Raw genomic sequence first — 21,914 nt, 5'->3', positions numbered from 1 at the left:
GCTTCATGAAAAAAACAAGAAAAGGCTAAAAAAAAAACCCATCAAATGTACTTTTCTTCCTTCTCGCACGCTTGCACTACAATCAGCTGGTTTCAGTTTGTGTGCAGGGTGGAAGAAAATGGTGGCGTGATCTACAGGTTTTGAGGAGGTATAAACATTACTCATATCGATATTGCATGAAAGGACAAGAGCGCAATGGTAAAGTGTAAAATTCATCCAGGACAGAAACAACTGCTTTATACCGCTAACACAACTTTGGCTTTCAGGAAGCACCTGCACAGACAGCATGCTAGCTAGCCAAGAAACCACAATGATGTTAAAGCTGAGCGTTGTCTTGATTCCAGCACAGCAGCCGGACGCTGATTTTCAACAGGTAACGAAACACTGATGAGCAGTCAGCATTCCAGCACAGCCTCCGTTTTCACCTGTGCACAGAGTCACTGTGGCGATCGCTTTGAATTCTCTCTAGGCTGGTTTTCATCTTTGCTTTGTGTTGATGGTTTTGTATTGATACATAAAAACTAAAAGAAAGAGCCTATGTGTGTCCTCACTAGGATAGGGATTTGTGTTGTTGTGTGGGACTGTAGCCTGTAGCTTTATATTGTTAAATGGTAATTTTGTGACAATACGTTTCAGATCAATATATGAGAAAGTTAAGTAATGAGTAGCCAACAAGCTACTTTCTTTAGTGAGTAATTAAGTAACATACTGCATTACCATTGAGAAAAGTAAGAAGTAAAATGTAATACATTACTTCTTTTGAGTAGCGAACCTAACACTAGCAGACAGTCTGTGTGAGGGCCAAAGCATCAGGCGAGGCAGTAGTTTTGACGCTGAAGGCAGGTGGTAAGTCTTGCAGCAAAAAGAAATGATCATCTCCACAAACCTTTTGAGTAGATCGAAGTATTAAGTGCTCTAAAACTTCCTGGTAGATGGCTGCATTGCCTTAGGACTTTAAAAACCACAGTGGACCATCCACCACCTACACCAGCAGATATGACACACCAAATCAGCACAGATGGCAAAAACCTCAGGCTGGACCTCAAACACCTCTCCACTCTTCCTCCAGACTCCAGGGCCTTGATTTCCATATAAAATGCAAAATTGAATTTCATTTGAAAAGAGGAGTGTGGCTGAGTGTTCACAGCTAACGTGAGAGATACACAGAATTTATACTGTTTGAGCAGTAATTACCTCGAAATGAAATAGTCAAATAATTGGAGATACTGGATTTCAGATTTTCATGAGCTATAAGTCACAATCAGCAAAATTAAAACAAAAAGGCTGGAAATATTTACCTTTGCATGTGATGAATACAGAATATATGAATGTTTTCCTGTTTTTAATAAAATTATGACAGACTACTTTTTGCACTAGTGTAATTCACATCATTTTTATCCATATTAAACTATTTAATGGTCCAATTCCATCCCAGGATAAAGGTGATTGCCCTGAACTTCGCTGTGATCGTTACCTTTCAGGAGACAAGTGAACTCAAGGCATGCTAGCAAAATGCTCCCTGCAATATAACAGCTATAGAAGCGTCTTGTACAATAAATTAAAGTTCAAGCAATGCACTGACTTATATATCATACTATCCTGACCTAAATAACCACGATTTGATGTCTCTGCAAAAACTGTAATGCCACTATATTTGGAGTGTGCTCAGTGTCAGTAAGATGTAAAGTCTGAAATGATTTGTGCTATCAACAGGGTTCAGCGACCTCGTTGCTGGAAGCGTAACGTGCACTTTAGATCTGTGAACTTCAAAGCGGCTGATTTATGACACTGCAACACGACTACATCTTTGTTGGGGTCATAAACTGACAGTACTTACACTAAAACACTTTTTCATCTGAATGGGCAGAAACCCATTTCAAATTTCATATTACTTTAAACGCCGTAGTTTTTACTCCGCTGCATTTCTTTTACAGCTCAGTTTTAGCACAGTAACGGGCAGGGTGGTTACAGTGTGGGTGGATGGATGATTATAAATGATAGATGTGTCATTGTTGAGCTCTGTGAATCAAAATGACGACAAACACATGGTCAGTTTGAAAAAAAGAACACATTTTACTTGAAATACCAATATTTTCTCACAAAGTATAAATAATGATTTAAGATTGATTTCGATTTTATACAAAAATAATACATTAGGAGGAAAAGAAAATCATGTCCTGTCACACAAGTACGAGTGCCTTCTGATCAGATGGCAGTAAATATGCCTATAACAGTCACAAACCAATGACATAATAATAACAATATTATGACCTAATATTGAACAGGAGACTGGATCTGCCACGTCTTACATGCCAGCTGTGTTTGCATAAATGCCTTTTTTGTCTCACGGGTTCTTAAAGTGAGAAGAAAACTCACGGTTGGTGCTAAATTTGGTATCACTATCGTCCAGCTAATGAGCCTGCGACCGTGTGTTCAGACAGAGAGCAAAAGCAAGATTTTGGAATTTTGGCACACAAAATAAATGGTATGACTGAGTAAGAGGTGACACAGAGGTATCCACCTATGAGAGAGGGGGAAAGAAGGATGCTGGAGGGAGGGATATCAAACTTGCGTGAACCCCACTTTGGTATCTCTCTGAACACACCTTAATACTGTTAGCGTGGGCGTCTGTACCCACAGCAGCTGCTCCTCTCCCCGACATTTCTCAGCCTTTCTGGAATCCTGCAATGATTAGAGCCGTTCCTGTCACAACATTGTCCGACTTTTATGTTTGTTTTGTTTCTGAATACTTGACATTATTATCATTCTACTCAAGGGGAGGGGGAGATCCTGCGATATATATTTTATGATGAGGAGTTAATAACAATATTTGTACTATTTCGGATTGAAGAAGGACGTGGGAGAGATAAAGGGAGGGCGGGTCCCATTCCTGAAATTCACCTGAATCTATGTGCAAACAACAGTCAGAGGTTTCCTGAAGGGGAAGGGACACATTTAGAGTCAGTGACTCAGTCCTCCCCTCGACGACTGAGGCAAGGCCAAGATTACAAATATGGCCAAGTAGCTTATGAGACACGCAGCTGCAATCAAAGCTCTTATCCTTTGGCATATTTTGTCACTCTTACACCCATGTGCTTTTCTTTTATTTACAGGCAGCTTTAACAACAACAGCTGTTGGTGATTTCACTGATAGTGTACAAGTGTGTGGAGTTTTGTGCAGAATCCAGTTATACAAAGCATTGCATACACCTACAGACGCATTGCATAGTCCTTTCAAGATTGTCAAAGTCTTTTTCAATCACAGTATACACACTGAACAACTGGGAATGACGAACAGGCATTCATCCTTTGCACTACTGCTAGTACAGTAAACCGAGTGTGAAAGAATAACATGGAAGACTCTTTTAGAATGTCAAATGCAAGATCAATAAAGGTTATTGTGATTGTCACGTAGTCTGCTCACGTGCAAGGCTTTCAGCCCAGTCCTACCTCGGCCTGCACACAAGCAGATCAGTGTCTCTGTCCCTTAGTGCCAGCGTGACTTTGTATTTCCACACCTTAGATCACAGTTAAAGTCATCGCAGAGCCTTCAGTCTGGTTTGTGAGCAGTTTTTAGTGCCCGATTTTTGTTCCTTGGTAATGTCACAACAGAGGATGACTGCAAATTGTTAAAAAAAAGAGAGAGAGAGACGGGAGGATGGAAAACTGAACACTGTTTTCAAAAGATTTGGTTAAAATCATACATCCTTGTTGATCATTTGTGTGCCACAGAGGGAAATCCAGGCTCCTCCCTTTCAGGTGCAGGTGAGTTGGGGGTTTTTTTTTTTGTTTGTTTTTTTCCCACTGTCCCCATTTCTCATTTCCACCGCCGTGCCCGCCGTCGTCACTCCTCTGCGTCTGTTGACTGACTCATCATCCGGCACGCTGTTGCGGGTTATTAGGAGTTGTCATGGTCACCGCGATGAGAGGGTGGAAAAATGCGCTCTGGTTGCCGGGCACCGAGGAAGTCAGGTGGACGCTCTCACCAAGCTTGAAGAGGACACTGTGGAGGAGGAGGAGGAGAGAAATGTCAGACGAAGCAAGGCTGTGTTTCATAAAACAATAAATACAATCTGTCCAGTAATTTACATATACAGACACACAACTGTGATGATGGACTACAGTGAATTCCTGTCATTCTGACCCTTTTCTATATGTTAATGGGGTGAATGGCTGATTATGGATAAGCTTAAAAAAATGAAAGAAGCACGATCGTGGTTGAATTAGACGGCACGGATCTCCCTGATAAAGGGAACATTTCATGTACCTGATGTCTCAAATATATAGAATAAATGTGCATTTATTTTTTAATATACCCCAGCATAATGAAGTGACCACAAATACCAAATTATAATGATAGAACAGAACCAGTCAATGACAAAGCTGCCATAGATGATATTTTAGTCATTTGGGGGCAGTGGAAAGACATCTTTAGCACGTTGGCACCCTCAGGTGTAGATTTTCAGTTCTTAACCTTGTTAACATGCAGATATGGTGTTTTTCATGTGCTACAAAATATATGAAGCTAATTGTGAGCCAAAAAAGCATTCAAAGCCATGCAGTCTATCAAAAACATGGATTCAATCAGCCAGGGCTTCATTCCTTACAAACCTAAGGAACAGCAGTGTACTGCTATTTGTCAAAGAGCAGAAACGCTTCATAAAGTCAACTCTATCTCCAGCCTCGGCTCCAATCTGACCAGTACCATGAGCTGCTGATCTTCTCTCTCTCCTGTGCGATGGTTTGTCCTTCACTTATTCTCTGCTATGTAGAATACCACCCGAATAAGTAACCAGCTGTCAGAGGGTCAGTATTCATATTTCTTCACAAACTTTCCTTCACATTTCAAAATAAAAGCCTTTTCAAGAAATGAGGGCTTAATTCTTAAAAAAACAAAACAAAAAGAGAGCTGATGGCTGTTAATTTAAAGCAGACGTGTTATTAAAAGAGCATTCTACGGCAATTTCAGCAAGAGGGGAGAGGAGCAGCGGTACTCGTGACCGGTTATCCTGATCAAACAGAGGACAAGGCCAGTTACCTTTAGCAGCTGAGGTAAATAAAGGCTATCAACTATTTAATTCATGTGAATGAGTGAGAAAGAGCAACTGTCACGTTATCATCATCATCTGGGCTGGTTTTAGTTCACTTTTAATCTTGTGCCTGTTTCAAAAACTACTGGCTGAAGTGCTAAAAATACTGAATTCACTGCAACGTTCAAAGGTTAGCAGCAGCTGCCAGCAAATTTTTAAGGCGGAATGGTTTCTCGCATACGTTGACATCAGTAATCAATTAAGACAACTTTGCCCAGTTAGCTTAGCCTTTACTGGATCTTCAAAATACAGATGAATCAATTGAACAAATTTCTTTTATCAGCTAAGACTGAAAATGCAAGACTTTTACTTGTGCAGTGTCACATTTCTACTTTTACTTCAGTGAATACTTCCTGCAGCCATCCACCTTGATGTGCCACACCTGACCAAATACATTCCTCATCCCTCTTCTCCTAACTCTGAAAAGCCGTTTCCATTGAAACGCTCTCTAGACTGTTTGTGGAATTTATTTTTCACCTGCCTCTCCAGGGGTGGAGGCAGCTGACCCCGGTGTGACCCCCCGGCCAGCAAACAGCGTCACCTGATAAAGCTGACACGCAGCCAAGACCTGAGTCATTAGACGGCGGCTCTCTGAGCAGAGGCGAGTTCGAAGCAGACTCAGGTATAATGAAAGGTTGGTAAACAGCAAGTGTTATAAAGCCTGAGCATGCTGGTGTCACGACAAGAAGGCAAACCCATCCAAATAAAGTCCTGATAAGAAAATACCTCGGAAAGCTTTGGAGCTAACAGGTCACTAAATAAAAAAGAAGTGGTGTAAAATAACCGAGTATATGTGCACCGTGTCTGTAATTTTATGCTACTTTATACTTCCCTTCCTTTATGGTTAACATTTTACCCAAAAATGCATTGATATGTTATCAATATTATGACAAAGTACAGCTACAGCCTCATTTTTACAAAAATAACCTGCTATAATCCGGTAGAGAAAAAAAGCAAAGGATATCAAGACGTGAATTTTCACAAAATTCTTATATAAAATTAAATATTTTGTCCATTTGATGCAGTCTAATAAAACTGCATTTGGCTACATGATTAATGTATTAATTCAGACCATAAATAGATAAATCCCTATCAAACAATAACAATAATCTGAGCATACAGATCCATGATATCATTAATAAAGAATAAATATCTTTTTTCTTGGCTAATATGTTGTGTTCAACTCACAAAAACTAAAATATTACAGATGGTTTCACCGACAAAAGGGATCTCCATATAGGTTGTGCATATTAGGTAATAAAAAAGTTTGAGCAAGCCCTCTGGAACCATTTTTACATTATGGTTTTAGTGCTTTTAGTTAAATAAAGGACCTACGACTACAGGTGACAACATCTATTTTTAGTCAGTTTTAAGGAGGCAGTAACACATAAGTTAGAGGAGTTTTTGTTATTTGCTGCTCACAGGATACACAGCGTTCTCAGCTATCCTCCCCTGCAGCCATCAGTCTGGCAGTAGCAGCTCACGGTACGATCACTCTGTCTCAGCGTGGGAAATTGAGTGTGTGAAAGCACCGTGGACAACATTTCAGGCTAGAGCGATCACCGAGAGCAGGGAGAAGTAGGAAAGAGGAAGAGATGTAATTAGAAAAAAAAAAAGGAGAAAAAAAAAGCCGCCGCCCCCTCACCCGGCCCATCTCATCTCCAGCCTCACTGTAGCATGGAGGAAAGCCGCAGGACACAGGGGTTGAGAACTTTGATTAACAGGTCTCATTTCCTGATCGCAGAGGTAAGTCTCGTCGGGTAGAGGAAAGTGAAAATAGGGAGCATTAATCAAGAGGCGTTCAGGCTGAGGGAACATGTGATTGATTAGACAGCTGTTTAAGAGGAAATAGGAATTCTGAGGAGTGTCCTATCCATACATCCGTCTCTCCTAATGAAAGCGTTTGAACATCAGCCGTAAACAGAAAGCAAAGGGATCAGCGTGCACAGCCACAACTGTCCTAAGTGATTAGATGTGTGTTTGAGTTTGATAATTTCACTCATGTAAACTGCATGACTGAACTAATAAAATTGTATTTACCCAGGAGAGACCCCCAAGTTGCACCATCTTGTTTACAGGAGCGTCCTAATGTGACAGGAATCAAACAAGTCAGCACACCGTCATAACACACACACTTCTCCCTGCTGTGATCTAGTTCCTGCTGTTGCAGCGAGCTTTGATGGTGCTGTTTCTCTCAGTCAGAGTAAGGTGAGAAGGATTTTTCTTTTTTTTTGTGCATCAGCAGGGAAACACGACAGTTGCAAAGAATTACAGTGTAAAATGCAAATTGAACGGTGATTCTCATGCAAATGTCCCCGTAATTACTCGAACTGAAATCATCATCGGCGGGTAGGGGAAGCGGTCAGAAGGTGCGTCTAACTGTAGCTGTTTGTGGCACGGGGTTAAAGTCTCACCGTCTTGCTCGAGGATATGGAGCTGAGGGGGCTGTTGGCGTCTGTGACCACCATGGCTGAGGAGAAACGTGACGGGTGGGAATATTGCGGGGGTTCTTGTTTGTGTGGATACACTGAAAAGGGAGACAGAATAGATTATTACACTTCCATAACAGCGACAAGAAAATATTTATTGAGGTTAAGAGCTGATCTACAGCTGCAGAGAGGAAGCTGCATCCCTGGTGTGTAATATTATATTCAGCAACATTTACAAACTATCTTCTTCCACTTTCATTTGTGCTTTAGTTATTAAGAGTCAGGGTGGGAACTCTTTGCTTTAAACCACAAAAACTGACTTTGAGGGGGAAATCAGACCAGATGGAAGCATGGTGGCTGATGTGGTGTTGTTTTAGGCTGGATTACTCTGAGCTCCTCCCCATTAAAGCTTCAAATCACATCAAAGTTTTTTTTTATGTCTAAATAAACACATTAAAACTGTCTGGTTAGAAGTTGTGGTTTGTTTTAACACAAGGCCTAAAAGCTAATGTTAGGAACCTCCAAAGACTTGTTAAAAATGAATACTAGTGCCTACTGGACTGACAACAACAATCAAAATGTGTTACTGACTGTGTGAGTGTGTGACGGAGGCCATGAACGGCTGCTGGCTCATGTGGCTCGGACTCTGCTGCATCAGGCTCTGCTGATGAGGGCTGTGGAGCTGCTGGGAAAACTGCACCGGCTGGAGCGCTGCAAGACTTCCCGCCACGCTGTTGATCACCGGCACCGTCTGAGACTGCGATGTGTTTAAACCTGGTGACACCCAAGTAAGATGTCAGTCACCACGTGCCTTTAGAACAAGCGAAAATTTGTATTGATGTATGCTAGACATACTTTGTGCTATGGCCATGACTCCAGACAGAGGCATGATGAGGTTCTGCGTCTGCTGATGGCTGTGATGGGAACTGTGGATGTTTGTGAGTGTGCTGACCGGAGGAAGGCCTCCACCTGAACCTGAAATCTGTAAAGAGATCATGGAAATAAAATTACAGTACAGTTTTATAGCGGTACTATTTGTTTTTAGCTGAGTACTACACTCAGAGTTATCAGAGTACTGGCTATGTAAATTCACATAAATTCATGTTCAAAGTGAAAGAGATGTTGGCAGTTAGACAAACAACAGACATAAATGTTGACTCAGTTCGGATTCTTTTGTACGACACCACAGTTGCGTAATTCCCATCACACACAAGCACATACTGATAAAGAAAAAAAATTCCAAGGAAAAAAAAATCATAATAAAATGTCGCAGAGAAGGCTGCGCGAGTTGGCGTTGCACATTCTCCGCGCTTGTGGCTTCATACAAATGCTTCACCCAACATTTACAGTAATCTTTATCTGGATCCTCCCCCTCAGTGGGGCTGCGTTTATTTGACTACAGCCTCCTGCCCACAGAGGAGAACTTGGCCCGACTCACATCTGCATAAAACAACTGACAGCTCTGACCTGACGCACACTACAATGCCTGCCCTCATTTCACATAATGCAGGGCAGAGGTAAACTGTGCTGCATGACTAATATTTTCCCAGTTTCCAAACAAAATAAACAGTTCAAACGCATGGATACTGTAATTCATGGTGATTTGAATAATGCTGTATTTTGACATTAGCACATTGCACATTTTTCAAAAGTACTTGTACAGACGCTATGATAGTATGCACAGGTTTCCTGGTCACTGATCAAATATTGGACTAGGGAAAAGGGGAGAAGTAGATGCAGAAAAAAAGTATCGGGCATGATCAAATGTTGGCGTCATTGCTATGGCAGAACAAGCAAGACTCCACCTTTGGCTCCTCTTTGTGAGGCATTTAATCAATAGGAACAGAATGTTCCTTTGTCAGGTTTATTGGCTGAGAGATGAACATGCCTGGTGCACTTTGGTGATGGCTGCCTGCTAGTACAGCCACAGGCTGCCACCGTGGCTCCACCTTCCAAACACAGCAGGACAATGTGCTAATTGTTGGCTCTTGCCAGCACGTCCATGGGAGAGGAGGTTCAGGAACCTACTTTGTACGTTTATGCTAAACGCAGGCAGGTTCTTATCTAATCTGAGGCCAGCAGGGCCCAGGTGTGTTCACTCACCATCTTGGCGTCGGGTGACAGCAGACTGTGGCTGTGGTCCAGTCCTCCCGGAGACACCTGCTGGAGCACTGACTGGCTGGTCGCCATCGCGTTGCTACTGTGGTGACTGATGGCCGAGGAGGAGGTGACCTCACTGGGAACTTGCCCGTATCTCACTGCGAGAGAGAGAGAACCAGAGAGAGAGAGAGAGAACCAGAGAGAGAGCAGGTTAACTTAACTTGTCTTGGCTCACGGGCGCTGTGTGCTGCAACTATTGCAGGTATATAGGGCAGTGAAGAGCATTGGCTCATCTGTGCTGAGCAGTGACGCTGTCACTCCAACCCACCACACTCACCTGCTCTTTGACTCGGATAGGGGAGGACTGAGCAAACAAAGACAGTGACCCGTCCACTGCTGCTATCTGAGCAGCTTAGCCAAGGCCATTCACTGTGTACATGCACTCACATAAGCAGGACTCCCATCAGACTCTGTGACCAGCATACAAACATTACCAATGATGTTCGTGTTACGTCAGGGTTACGAAAAGATATTCAGTTTAAACAAAGGTTGTAGCTAGTGTTTTTTATTTTTCACCGTATAGAGCATTATATTTGGCCCAAGGTATTTTAATAACTGTGATTAAGAGTAATGGCAGCTGTACTTAATGAATTGTCTCAAAAGTATATCATTTAGACTCTAATGTTAACATTACTTTAACCTTTCCTCCACTACTTTAGGCTACTGTTTCACTTAATAGTTATGCATTATGTTTAGGACCTTATTAAAAGGGTTTTTCGATGTGTTAGCTAATATATTAAATATCTTCAGCTTTTATTCCAGTGTATTTAGCTACCAACTGTTAGCCAGACTGTTACTAATCCCATTTTTATTCATATTTGTAGCTAGCAATATATCAGCAATCTATTTCTAACTAACATTTATATTTGTTTATCTATACTATTATCCAGTAATTTCAATTGTTATCTGTACTTTTTTGTACTTTGTACAAAAATACCTGTTTTTATTCACATTTTTACCTAGATATTTAAACTTCTTCATTGTGTATTTCCAGCCAAGAATCTTATTTGTTTCAGTCTTTGAAGAGGATGTGCCTTCTCAGTAAATGGTGCTAAATCAAAATCCATAATTAGTAACACTAGTACAAAACTGTAATGATGGTTGCAAAGCCAAAACATTAGCATTTTTAATGGCATAACAAAAATAAATTGCTAAAATAAAGATTTGTCAGCTATTTATCTAAAGTTTTGTGCTATTAGTGCTATTTAGATGCCTTTAGGTACTCAAAACTGGAGTTTGATCTATATTATTATCCAACTATTTTATCTACTTTTAACAATTTTAATAATTTTAACTGCTAGCTGTACTTTAAACAAATAATATTCCAATGTTATTAATATTTGTTACCAGATACTTAAATTGTTATTTTAATTTGTTTGTCTGTGCTATTAGTTAACAATTTCAGCTGTTATCTGTACTTTCAACCCAAAGCATCCAAATTTTATTTGTATTTTTGCTAGCTATTTAAACTTTCTGTTATGTGATTCCACCTAAGCGTTTTATTTGTTTCACTCGCTAAATACGAGCAGCACAGATTCAGCACATTTATGCATGGTGCTAAACCTAAATCATATAACTCTAGTGTAATAGGCAGCACTAGCATGAATTTAAGGCCCAATGGCGGAAATATTAGCATGTCAATACTAAATAGACTTTTTCTTTTTTCTTTTTCTTTTCCAGCTTTTTCTTTGAAGTTTTGTGTTTGTGCTATCTATTTAACTTGGGTACTCAATACTGGGGCTTTATTTATCAATACTATTACTTAATTATTTTATTTGTTTACCTACAGCATAATTTTAGCTAGCAATTTAAACTGTTACCTGTACTGTTAATCCTTTATATCCCCCTTTTATATATATTAGCTAAACATTAAAATTTCCTTATCATCAGTTTTACCTAATATTTCTATTTATTCATCTCTGCTGTCAATTAACCGATTAGTAATCATTAGTTAACATTTTTGTTTATCTATTCTATCAGCTAAAACCTTCTTGTTTATTTACCCAAACTATTATCTAATGAACAATCTGCAGATTCAATCAAGATATCCAATTTTTTATTCATATTTTTAGTTAACTATATACAAGCTTTTTATTGAGACGTTTTAGTTAAATATTAATTTGCTTATTTATACCACTAGCTAACATTTTCAATTACTAGCCATTGTGTTGATTTGCTGTTTTTGTTTTTGTTTGTTTTGTTTTGTTTTGTTTTCAAAATTCCATTTCAATAATTTAGCCATTTCTATTGGGTGTCTGTTTCAGTCTCTGATAATCCATTACTTAGTTAAGATTAGTCAGATTAGTTAAGCCAGTCTTCTCAAATCCCCCTATTGCAGATGTATCCTTCTGTTTGCAAGTGGCAGCCAATCACAAGAAAGTTGGAGGCTGGCCTAAAGGAGATGAGACTAAAACAGCTTGTATGAGAGGCTCTAGTCCAAAGCCCAGCATGCAAACTCAGAATGATAAATAATGAATTTTTTTCAACTGGTAATCATACTAAGAAACTGCCATAGAGTAAATAAAAATGGAACTGAAATGAGAATAATAAGTGTCTTATAAAACTGGGAGCCTAGTTACAGTCCACATTCCAAACTTTCAAGTTTTTATTATATTTCAAACAGTTTAAAGAGATTCACAGTGAATTGATGAGAATAAATTTAATGACATCACTTAATCCCCTGTCTAGACTACTTTCTGTCTCTCACTGGAGGCCCATAGGAATGCTCCACCTCCCAACTGACAATCAAATGTATGTTTGCTGATGCAGGCCTCCCTCTGATATCAACAGAGTAAACATTACACAATTACAAGCAATGCCAAACACATTCTTATCCTGTGGTCTCAACCTCGCACTGTCACACAGTGCCTCCCTCCCTCAGTGACAGTCCAGAGACAGACGCTGTTTGCACTAAGATCAACATCATCTTCCCCAAGTCCCACGTCCCTGACCCAGGTGTGACAGCCGGAACGCCCTGCAGAAGTCGGAAGTATTGATATGCACACATTTCGAGATAAAAAGAGGGAGAGGCTTCGACACAATAGGTGAGCAATGAGAGGGACATCGATTTCTAGGTGTTGCTGTGCAAATCGTATAGTTTAGTTTGCTTCAAATGAGATTTTGCCAAAACCACTAATCATGAAATCTCTGTAGTTTACAGCACCATCTTCATCAATGCATCTACAGCTGTAACCATAACAATCTTGCATGAGGTGCCATTTCTGCCCAAATCTGTCTTTGTACAGGTTTAGGAAATCTGATAACCTGTTACTGGGTGAGCTTCCAGAACTTCTAGATGCTGATTTTAAAGTTTTTCATTCCTGCTCCAAGTATGTCTTTTAAAAAACGAACTCTTGTTAAGCTTCTCATTTAAGAGATATGCGAGTAATAGCAATCTTTTCATTTAACTATCGCCAGTAAAGCAAACATATTCCATGCAAGCACATCTGATAATGCTGAGCTATTGCTTTGAATACGGATAGTTAAAATGCAGCTACTTCAAAGCTGCTGTCATATTTCATCCTCTAAAGTACCTGTCCTCCATTTTGTACAGCCAACAGACATCATATTGTGTCCTGCAACATACTATCAACCCCACAACACCCCGCCGTGCCTTGTAAACACTGCCACAGAACAATAAAGCACTCCATTGGACTCATGACCCCCATTGCCACACAATAGAGGAGGACTCATAAAAAGTCAGTTATCTCGGAGCTGGGCCACCTCTTAAAGGATGCTATTCAGGAGAGTTTTGTTTCTTTGGCTTCTGCAGTAATTTAAGCTGCAGGGAAGCTCAGACTTCCACAAACTAAAGTTAGAAACTAGGGTTTCTAGTCTTTTTGATGGCACAGTCAAGAAAAAAAAACTGCAACTTGCTCTTTGAGAGCAGGGGGAGGGCGAGAACTTCAGGATGGGAGTGGTAGCATGGACCTTCAGCAGGTTTAAAAGCCTCTAGCTCCCTGTGTGACCCATGTAATATCAAAGCCTGCCTCCCCAACCCCAGGCAGTGCTCATTGTAGTGCCGCTGAATATGACAGACCTCCTGGGTCTCTGCAGGACGTAGCCAGTCTCCTCTTTGTAGCACTCTGGGAGCACTGGAAAGTGCAGAGCTAGGCCATTCCTTCTCTGTGTGTGTGTCCCTGTTTTAAGCTAGCCTGAGGTTACAGAAAGCAACACAACCCACGGATGCTACTGTATCTGATCTGGAACTTCTGAGTTTGCTAGTTTGGTAACGTGCAGAACGACACAGTTCAGCTTACACAGCGCGATTTAGTTTCATGACGACTTCAGCTGTCAAATTACCATCAATCTAAAACACTCCATCACAAGCAAAAGTTGTCTATTCAGATTCCTGCTTAAGAAAAAGACAAACATTATCTTCACAAACCAGGTTACGTGATTGGTCCAATTTGTTTGTCTGCTTGTTAGCAGAATAACTCAATAAATGACATGAATGTTTTAGCAGCTTGGACTAACGTACACGTGATTTGCTTTTGTCCATCGAAATCTGAATTTATGTAAGATTGCTTTTACATATTCCTATCAAAGTAAAATAGAACAATTTAAAGCCACCATTTTTGAGCGTCTTTAGAATCTATTACAATCTAATACAATCCAGATATCGTTCTGGATCCAGGAACTCAGTTTGTGGAGGGAATTTTAAGCCTTGGTGGAGCTATGCAGATACTGACTGCTCCTGCTGATAAAAATTACTTTTTGCATAACGAGTAAAAGTAACTTTCATGCTGAAAAATCCCAGTTTTGTTGATGAAACTAATAGTAGCTCACTGTTACTTTAGCTTCATTGTGAAAGGGTATACAGAAGACATCAGGATTTTGTAGATTCAGCCTCAGCTTTAAAAAATCATCTTGTAAAACTTGTAAACAGAACTTTATACAAAAATTATGATTTTTGAATGATTTTCTTTCATTTTTATTTTTTCTTTGGCCAAGAAAATGCTGATTGATAACCATACCATGTTAATGATACCTATAAATTTGTTTGAGGAGCTTCTACTTTAAAGGATAACTGCTAAATGAGATGCTTTTGATAAGTTCAGTAAACATCAGTGGATGAATATTAGGCGCTTATTACACGGGACAACACAGACGACTGCTATAAAATACTGTAAGCAACCTGCTTGAAAGATAAGTTTCATTTCCTAAAAAGGTCACCACCAAAACTGCACGTCACACTGTTTGACTGTCTATCCAGTTGTGACCAACTGATCAGCGAACCAAAGCAAAATCAATAAAAACTCCCTGACTAAGAGGAGGTCCTTTGAAATGACCCAGAAGTGACCTCCCTTGTAAGACTGAAGGTGTGGCGGCAGTTTAAGGGGGGGGGGGGGGTTACCAGCTTTCTCTATAGGCGAAGAAGGGGTCATCAGTCCTGTCTGGCCAGAAAAGAGCCAATACCACAGTGGACAGCTCCTGCTGCTCCAAGTCTGCGACCAGCCTCAGCAACTATACTAATGTCCATGAAGGTGAGGAGGGGGGGCTTTAAATTCAGTCCTCCTCCAGGCCCAGCAGAGATAAATGAACCTAGGTTACAGTGACTGCAGTCTTCTAATACACCACAGACAATGGGACCTCCTGCTGGAGCAGAGTATAGAGAGTAGAATCAGAGGAGCCCCTTATCAAAGGCCTGGGAGATGTAGCAGCAAAGGATTTTAATTGTCCATTAAGCATGCATAATACAGGCCGTGCCCTAGCAACGCAATGAGGTGCCCTGCTGGGATATTATTGTCAGGTCAGGGGATGACACTGAAAAACAGCTGATGCTGTCGGCATGATGCCAGCAGGACACCTTGTAAGCAGCCAGCGGAGAGATTTTGGTGAAACAAAGTGCTTTCCGCCATGCACCAAACCTTCTTCAGGACGCAAAGAAACTTCTTTCTTTGCGTCCTGATATCCAGGCCGGCTCAGATGTTCTCAACAAGAACAAGGAGACAAAAAAACTTTCAGCAAATAGACAATCCACAAGTGGGACCAGTTTATGGAAAGGTAAAAGAGCAAGACAAAGCAAACCATTAGTTTCCCCTTCAAAGCTGGACTCGTGTTCGAACACAAGAGGATAACAATGGGCTCTGAGTGAGTCTCTGAACACACAGATTTATGGAGGGTGAGTGATGGCATGGGGATAATGCTCTGTGAGCCCTATCTGCTTTGTTTTTATGTAGTATACACTAGGTAAACTCAGTCAATACTAATTAGTTTGAATGCAAACATCAAGGCAAGGTGAAATGGTCAGAGCAACAGTCCACAGCCTTCTCCTTGTTTTGGCAACTCTGCGAGTCCTTAGAAACCTCGATGGAAGGAGGAAATGTGGAAATGAAGGTGTTACGTCGAGGTGATGTCTGTTCCCCCTTCCCTGACCCTGGCCTGACCCTGGTCTGTCACGGGGTTGCTGCCCTTTGTGTCATGCCTCTCCATGCTGACTTTGGAGTGGAGATTGCAGGTACAATGTGGATTGTTCTCAGTGTTTTCAAAGATCAGAATAACAATACCACTCGCTCAGCTCACTCACTCACGCTCATTGATCACTTGTCCTGTCTTTCTCTGCCACTCTGATCACATCAGCTGTGAGCCTCTGTGCTTTCCTTACAGTAGTTTTACACCAAAGAAAATGAAATCATGCACCTTTTGCACCACCGTCACCTTTAAAGTCTCCCATAGGCTGATGTTAGCACGTATAATCTGCTGAACCGCTTGCAAAGCAACACCACTTGACATCTTACTTGGAGGTGAAGCGCTGGCCTGGGGATGATGTGGTGAGCCGTGTGACAGCAGAGGGTTGATGCCGTGGCTCGGAGCAGTGATTGCATCCATGGCCAACTTCTGCCTGAAGGCTTCCTCTTTACGTCGGTTGGCGAACCAGTTGTAGACTCGCACTTCTGTGACCAGATTTGAGCCGAGGCCTTGAGCTTTGGAGGGGGAGACACCTCTCTGAAGACACTCAGCTCTGCAGGGAACAACACCAGGTGAGAATGTGGTGGTAGTGCCGCACGGGCAGCATTTTTGTGCCAAAACTGGCCTCGTGTGTGTCTACCTGTTACACTCCTCCACCAAAGCCTCCCGCTCCTCCTTGCTGGGGTTTTTCTGCCGCTCGTAGGCTTGGTACAGGATTTGCTGGGACGCAGGCCCCCATTTGAAGCGGTTGCGCCTCATTTTCTTACAGGAGGGTTCGATGCCCACCTCTTCGCCGGGCTGACCCATGCCCTGACCGGATGGATTGAACTCTGCAAAATAATAACCCTGATCTGGATTTCCTTTGTCAGCCATACTGCTGCCAGGACCATGAGCTGCCTGGTTGAACTCTGCAAAATAAGAAGAGGCATGTTCAATAACGCTGATATCAAAATGTTTTCTTATACAAAGTTTGGCACTTTGAATGTATAAATTAGATGCATTTTCACTTTTGATGCATAATGAAAAATTTCAATCTAATCAGCTAAACATTTCAGGCTGTGGCCAAGCTGTGAGAAACTCAAATATTAACTTACGTCGTAGAATTTCCCGCTGTTTCCTGACATACCAGGTGTAAAGGGCCGCTCGCTTCTGTGTTTTCATGGGCGTGCCTTTGTTGAGGTGCTGGGAAAGGTGAGACTGGTTCAGCCCCGTGATGTCCACCACCTCGCGTTGGGGGATGTTGTGCTGCTGCATGTAACCTTTGATCATGCGGGCAGCACGCCATGGATCCTCTCTGCGTTCAGTTAGAACAACAGGGGCAGAAAACATGGTTCATTCCACCACTCAAGTACGTGCAGCGTTCAGGGGAAAGTTATGAAAAGAAAATCCACCATTTACTCAAACTTTAAGGCTCAAATAAAGAGTTCTGGAAAAGTCATGCTATTAAATCACTAGTTCATGTGAGATTGTATCATTTCAGATACGGAAATGGTTTTAAAAGATGCTTGTTCACATTTAAAGTAAATGCAAAAGTGAAACAACTACTCATGAACTTGTTCCCTCCTTTTAGTTTCCCTGTTTTCAAAGCCTGGAGTTTAAGGGGTTTGTAAAGATAAAGAGTCTCCACACAGACAACCCATTTATCATTCCAGCCCGCTCGGTGAGCTGTAAATATTTCCAAAGGTTAGTTCAGCTCAGAGTAGATTTAAGCAGCATTTGTTACCTAAACTCTTCGATTTAATATAGAAAGAGTAAAAATCGAAATTAAAACCATAAAACACACTTTACATAGGCTGTCTTAACTTTAAATATCTGATCTACTCAAAGTATAAAATAAAAAAATAAAACAAGACATAATTTAGTATACCACAAACAGCAGGGTAGTCTGTACAAATTTAAAAATGCAGAATTTCTTAAGATGATAATTAAACCTTAGATTACAGTCAGATATTAGGCCCTAAAATTAAAAGTTAACCTTAAGGAAAACTCAGTTAAGTGATTTAAAATATATATACGTATATATATATATATTTAAGTTGTATGGAATTTATATCATATATAAATTCAACTTTAAATTTTAAGTTTAAAAATAGAGAAGTTCTTACGTGGTAAAACTATACCTTTATATTCTGGTTAATTTTTGTTGCAGCGGTGTCAACGCGTATGTTTAAAAAAAAACAAAGACGAGTGGAAATTGAGCCTTACCGTGCAATCAGACATTAACAGGCCCAGACACTCGGACATCGGCAATTATTGCAAATCTGCGCACGTCTGTTTGTTTTGGAGAATGTGGAGGCCTACATCTAAGTCTGCGGGTTAAGTGGGAGATGTTAGTTTATAACTTTTGACAATGAATAACCAGATCTCCATTCACTCTAATCACACGCCACTGTGTATCTTTCAGTTGATGATTTATAGAATAAAATTAATAATAACTTAACTACACGTGGGTTCGTTTTGATATTCTTCCGGTGCTGTTAGTGGATGATAGAGCCTCAAATATTAGTTCTACGACGATGAGTGGTTTGAGCGGAGATAATTAGAAAGAAATGGCTTCGTGATGGGATATTATTTTTCCGTGAGAGGGGTTTACAGACAGAGGAAGAAACGGAAAACAAAAAAAAACATTCACAGTCAAATTAATTTAAATATAATAATCATAATAATCATAATAATAATAATAATAATAATAATAACTTAAGTTGTGTCGTTACTTTCTTTTGGTGGAGTCCGTGCGCCCGGCGTTTTTATCGTCGAGAGGTGGAGTAGCTATAGTTAATAATAAATAGAAGTAAGTTCAGCTGATATTTTGCAAAGGTAAAGAAATAATAATCCGTGTGGATAATTAGTAACCAGAAAGTGAAAACCTAATCGTGGCGGGTTATTTTAAAATTGTAAACAAAGCCTGAAAAGTGTTTTAGGGATATTAATGCCTATTATTATTATGATTTTTTTTAACATGTTAAAAACCTGATTTTAAAAAGGCGTAAACTTCTAAATTAAGAGCACATTAGGCGAGCTCAGAAGGATAAAAATAAGCGAGCATATGCGCAAATTTTCACTTTCTTGTCTTCTCGTCTTGCTTTTCTCGTCTGCCATAAAAAAAAATACAATTTCAAAAAAATAATATAAACTTATTGAAGAGAGAAATTTGTCAGGAGAACTTACGCCAACATGCGCTCCACCTCCGCCCTCTGCTCCGCGGCCTCCTCCGTGTTGAGCGATTGGAGCTCCTTTAGTATCGGCGGGGTGTCGTAGTCGTCCCCGTCCTCGGAGCCCTCGTCGCCGGACAGCTTGCCCTTGCTGTGGCCGTTGGTGAGAGTGATGAAAACGGGCTTCGTATCTGCGTCCCCTCCGTTCATCTTGCCGCTCTGAGGCGACATGGGCAAGTTCTCCAGTTTTACTCCAAAGTTCGGTGGGCTGGGGTCCAGGTCGTCTAAGGCCTGGATCAGATCATCTTTGGTAACTCCTGAGTCCAGCAGGGCGTTAAGGAGCTCCTGCTGCAAGGATGTCAGTTTCGACACCATTTTAAAGAACATTAAAAACACCACATAGGCCTGCTGTGCGCGCTGGAGCCGAGGGTTGAAAGGGAGGATCGCGGGGAAAAGACCAAAAAGAAAGTCAGAATAAAGTTCCTTTCTTTCTCTCTGGCTTTCGGCTGCTGACACCTGCTCCGAGAAGCTGCTTCACTTCCCTGTTGAAGGGGAGGGATGGAGCTACTTTGCCATGATGCTTTCTGAGAGCGGGGGAATATAAAACATGGTAATGAGTGGGCCGGCTGATGGGAGCTTTTATGTAAATCCACAGAATAAGGGCCGCTTTGCGCCGAGGCAGACGTGTTTACACTGCTGCACGGCTGCTTTTATTGGCCCCCCTTATCAGCAAAACTTTCGTGGACTTTGGACCCTGTTGTATATGCCATAAAGACTTTTAAGAAGGGCTGCGCATATTCAGCTGCGCTGGATCAGTAGTTTTATTCCATAAAAGCACTGAGACAGTTAGGGACAGAGTTCAGCTACAGTACAAGTACTTTTTGGGCTATTTAACTTCATTTGTGTGTTGGAATTTTTTTTTCTCTGTGTGTCTGGCTTTTTTTTTGGTTTGTTTGTTTGTTTTTGTGTTTTTTGTTGTAAATTAGATGTTGTTTATTGTTAAAGCCTCTAATAAGCCATCTGTTTTTACATTTTTGGAAATTATTGCCACATATGAGGTCATGTGGATAGGTGAAATGTGTCTCCAGCTTCAGAGTTGCTACAATAACTTATTTTACATTTATATGAAGTTTAAGATATAATGTAGCGACAATATGCAAATATATTTGCCTCCTTTTAAAAATCATGCACTTGTCTTTTCTGCGCGCATCAACCCTTCCAAAACTATCCATGTACCTTAAATTGTCTCCGTTTTATTTTACTAATAAATCTTAAATTCACTCAGGAGTTAGACAAACCCTGAGTCAATACCGATAAGCGGAGAATGACGTTTTGGGGATCACAATTGACTTTACCTCTTCACCTTAAAGCAATAAAACAATAGCTAATAAAGTTATATTCACCTGTGCTCGTCCCATGGGGGTCACCATGCAGCTCTGACGCACTCACACAGCCAGGTACAGCGCGAGGACGAGCTCGAGCAAAGCATGCAGAAGTCACACTCTATATTTTTTACGTGAAGGGAACAAATGATTGTAATTTAAGATATAAAGATATAAAGTAGTGAAGGTACGCAAATATAATTTGTTACAAGACTCCCTTTAAAAAGAATGCACTTGTCTTATCTGCGCACATCACCACTTTACAAACTATCCCTAACCCCTAAATTGCCTCAGTTTTATTTTACTCATAAACCTTCAATTCACTCAGGAGTTAAACAAACCTTCAGTCATTATCGATAAGAGCAGAGTGGATTTTGTGGGGGGATCACCTTTTCACCTTTGCTTCCAAATATTCAACAAATAGCTAATAAAGGTGCATTTACCTGCGTGCAGCTCTAACGCGCTCACAGAGGCAGGTGCAGCCCGATGATGATGATGATGATGATGAGGGAGAGCAAACTACACTGAAATCAAATGTAAACTTTAATAAAAGTGACGTGAAGAAGATACACGTCAAAAATACCGAGATATGACAAGAAGGCGAATAAATTTTCAAAATATAGGATACTTTATTAAGCGGGGAGATGAGTTCGCAACATTTCACAGTTAATGATTTCTGAGTCTCGAATTTTCAGTTCTTCAAAGGTGAATTAATATTTATCCGTAGCTGTTAATTCAGAGCAAATGATCTGTGACTTTAAAAATATCTGCACGGCGCATTACGGCAATTAAGACTTTTCGAAAGGCTATTAAACCCAAACACTTCGTTATATCATTTCTTGGATGAGAGATTCTTTGATCACAGGACGACGCTTAAATAAAGACAACAAATGAAAAGTTTAAAGCTGATATGGTGCCATATAGTCCCACATCATTACTGCAGAGACTGCGGGGTCTAATGTGCCCCAGCTGTGAACCCTAACCTGTAAACAATTAAAAAAAATGCAGGTAAATCTTTGAAAAGAGGCACTCTGCAGTTTAGAAATATAATATTAATGAATTATTTATAAATGAAATAGAACTTATTCCTATTTGAGACACCAGAATCAATGATCTGGTGCCAAATGTGTTGAGTAGATTTCTGTTAATTAATTAATGATCTAATTGTTTCAGATGTAGATGTACCCTTTAAGAGTTAGAGCCTAAGAATTACATTTTTATTTTTTTACTATTATTTTTTTCAAATATAGACTCACAGATCAGTTTAAAGGGTGGGGACTTCAGGAGTCC

General features: G+C 40.6%; 1 protein-coding gene across 2 annotated transcripts; it reads right to left on the bottom strand.

Moving 5' to 3' along the window:
• Positions 1-2,049: 2,049 nt before the first annotated feature.
• Positions 2,050-19,929, bottom strand: hnf1ba (HNF1 homeobox Ba). Of its 2 annotated transcripts, XM_005474755.4 has the most exons (10): positions 19,259-19,929; positions 17,185-17,384; positions 16,731-16,998; positions 16,420-16,643; positions 9,623-9,777; positions 8,375-8,501; positions 8,111-8,293; positions 7,505-7,617; positions 7,131-7,175; positions 2,050-4,003 (listed from the first exon to the last, which is right to left on the bottom strand). In XM_005474755.4, the coding sequence occupies exons 1-10, from the start codon at positions 19,627-19,629 to the stop codon at positions 3,983-3,985; spliced, it is 1,707 nt and encodes a 568-aa protein (XP_005474812.1). In that variant the 5' UTR covers positions 19,630-19,929; the 3' UTR covers positions 2,050-3,982. The 2 variants fall into 2 exon arrangements, with proteins under 2 accessions (XP_005474812.1, XP_005474813.1); XM_005474756.4 differs by lacking the exon at positions 7,131-7,175.
• Between the last annotated feature and the right edge of the window lie 1,985 nt (positions 19,930-21,914).

The sequence above is a fragment of the Oreochromis niloticus genome, linkage group LG14 (genome assembly GCF_001858045.2).
Source record: "Oreochromis niloticus isolate F11D_XX linkage group LG14, O_niloticus_UMD_NMBU, whole genome shotgun sequence".
NCBI lineage: Eukaryota > Metazoa > Chordata > Actinopteri > Cichliformes > Cichlidae > Oreochromis > Oreochromis niloticus.
The sequence above is the reverse complement of the archived record's forward strand: the minus strand, read 5'-3'. Positions and strand labels throughout refer to the sequence as shown.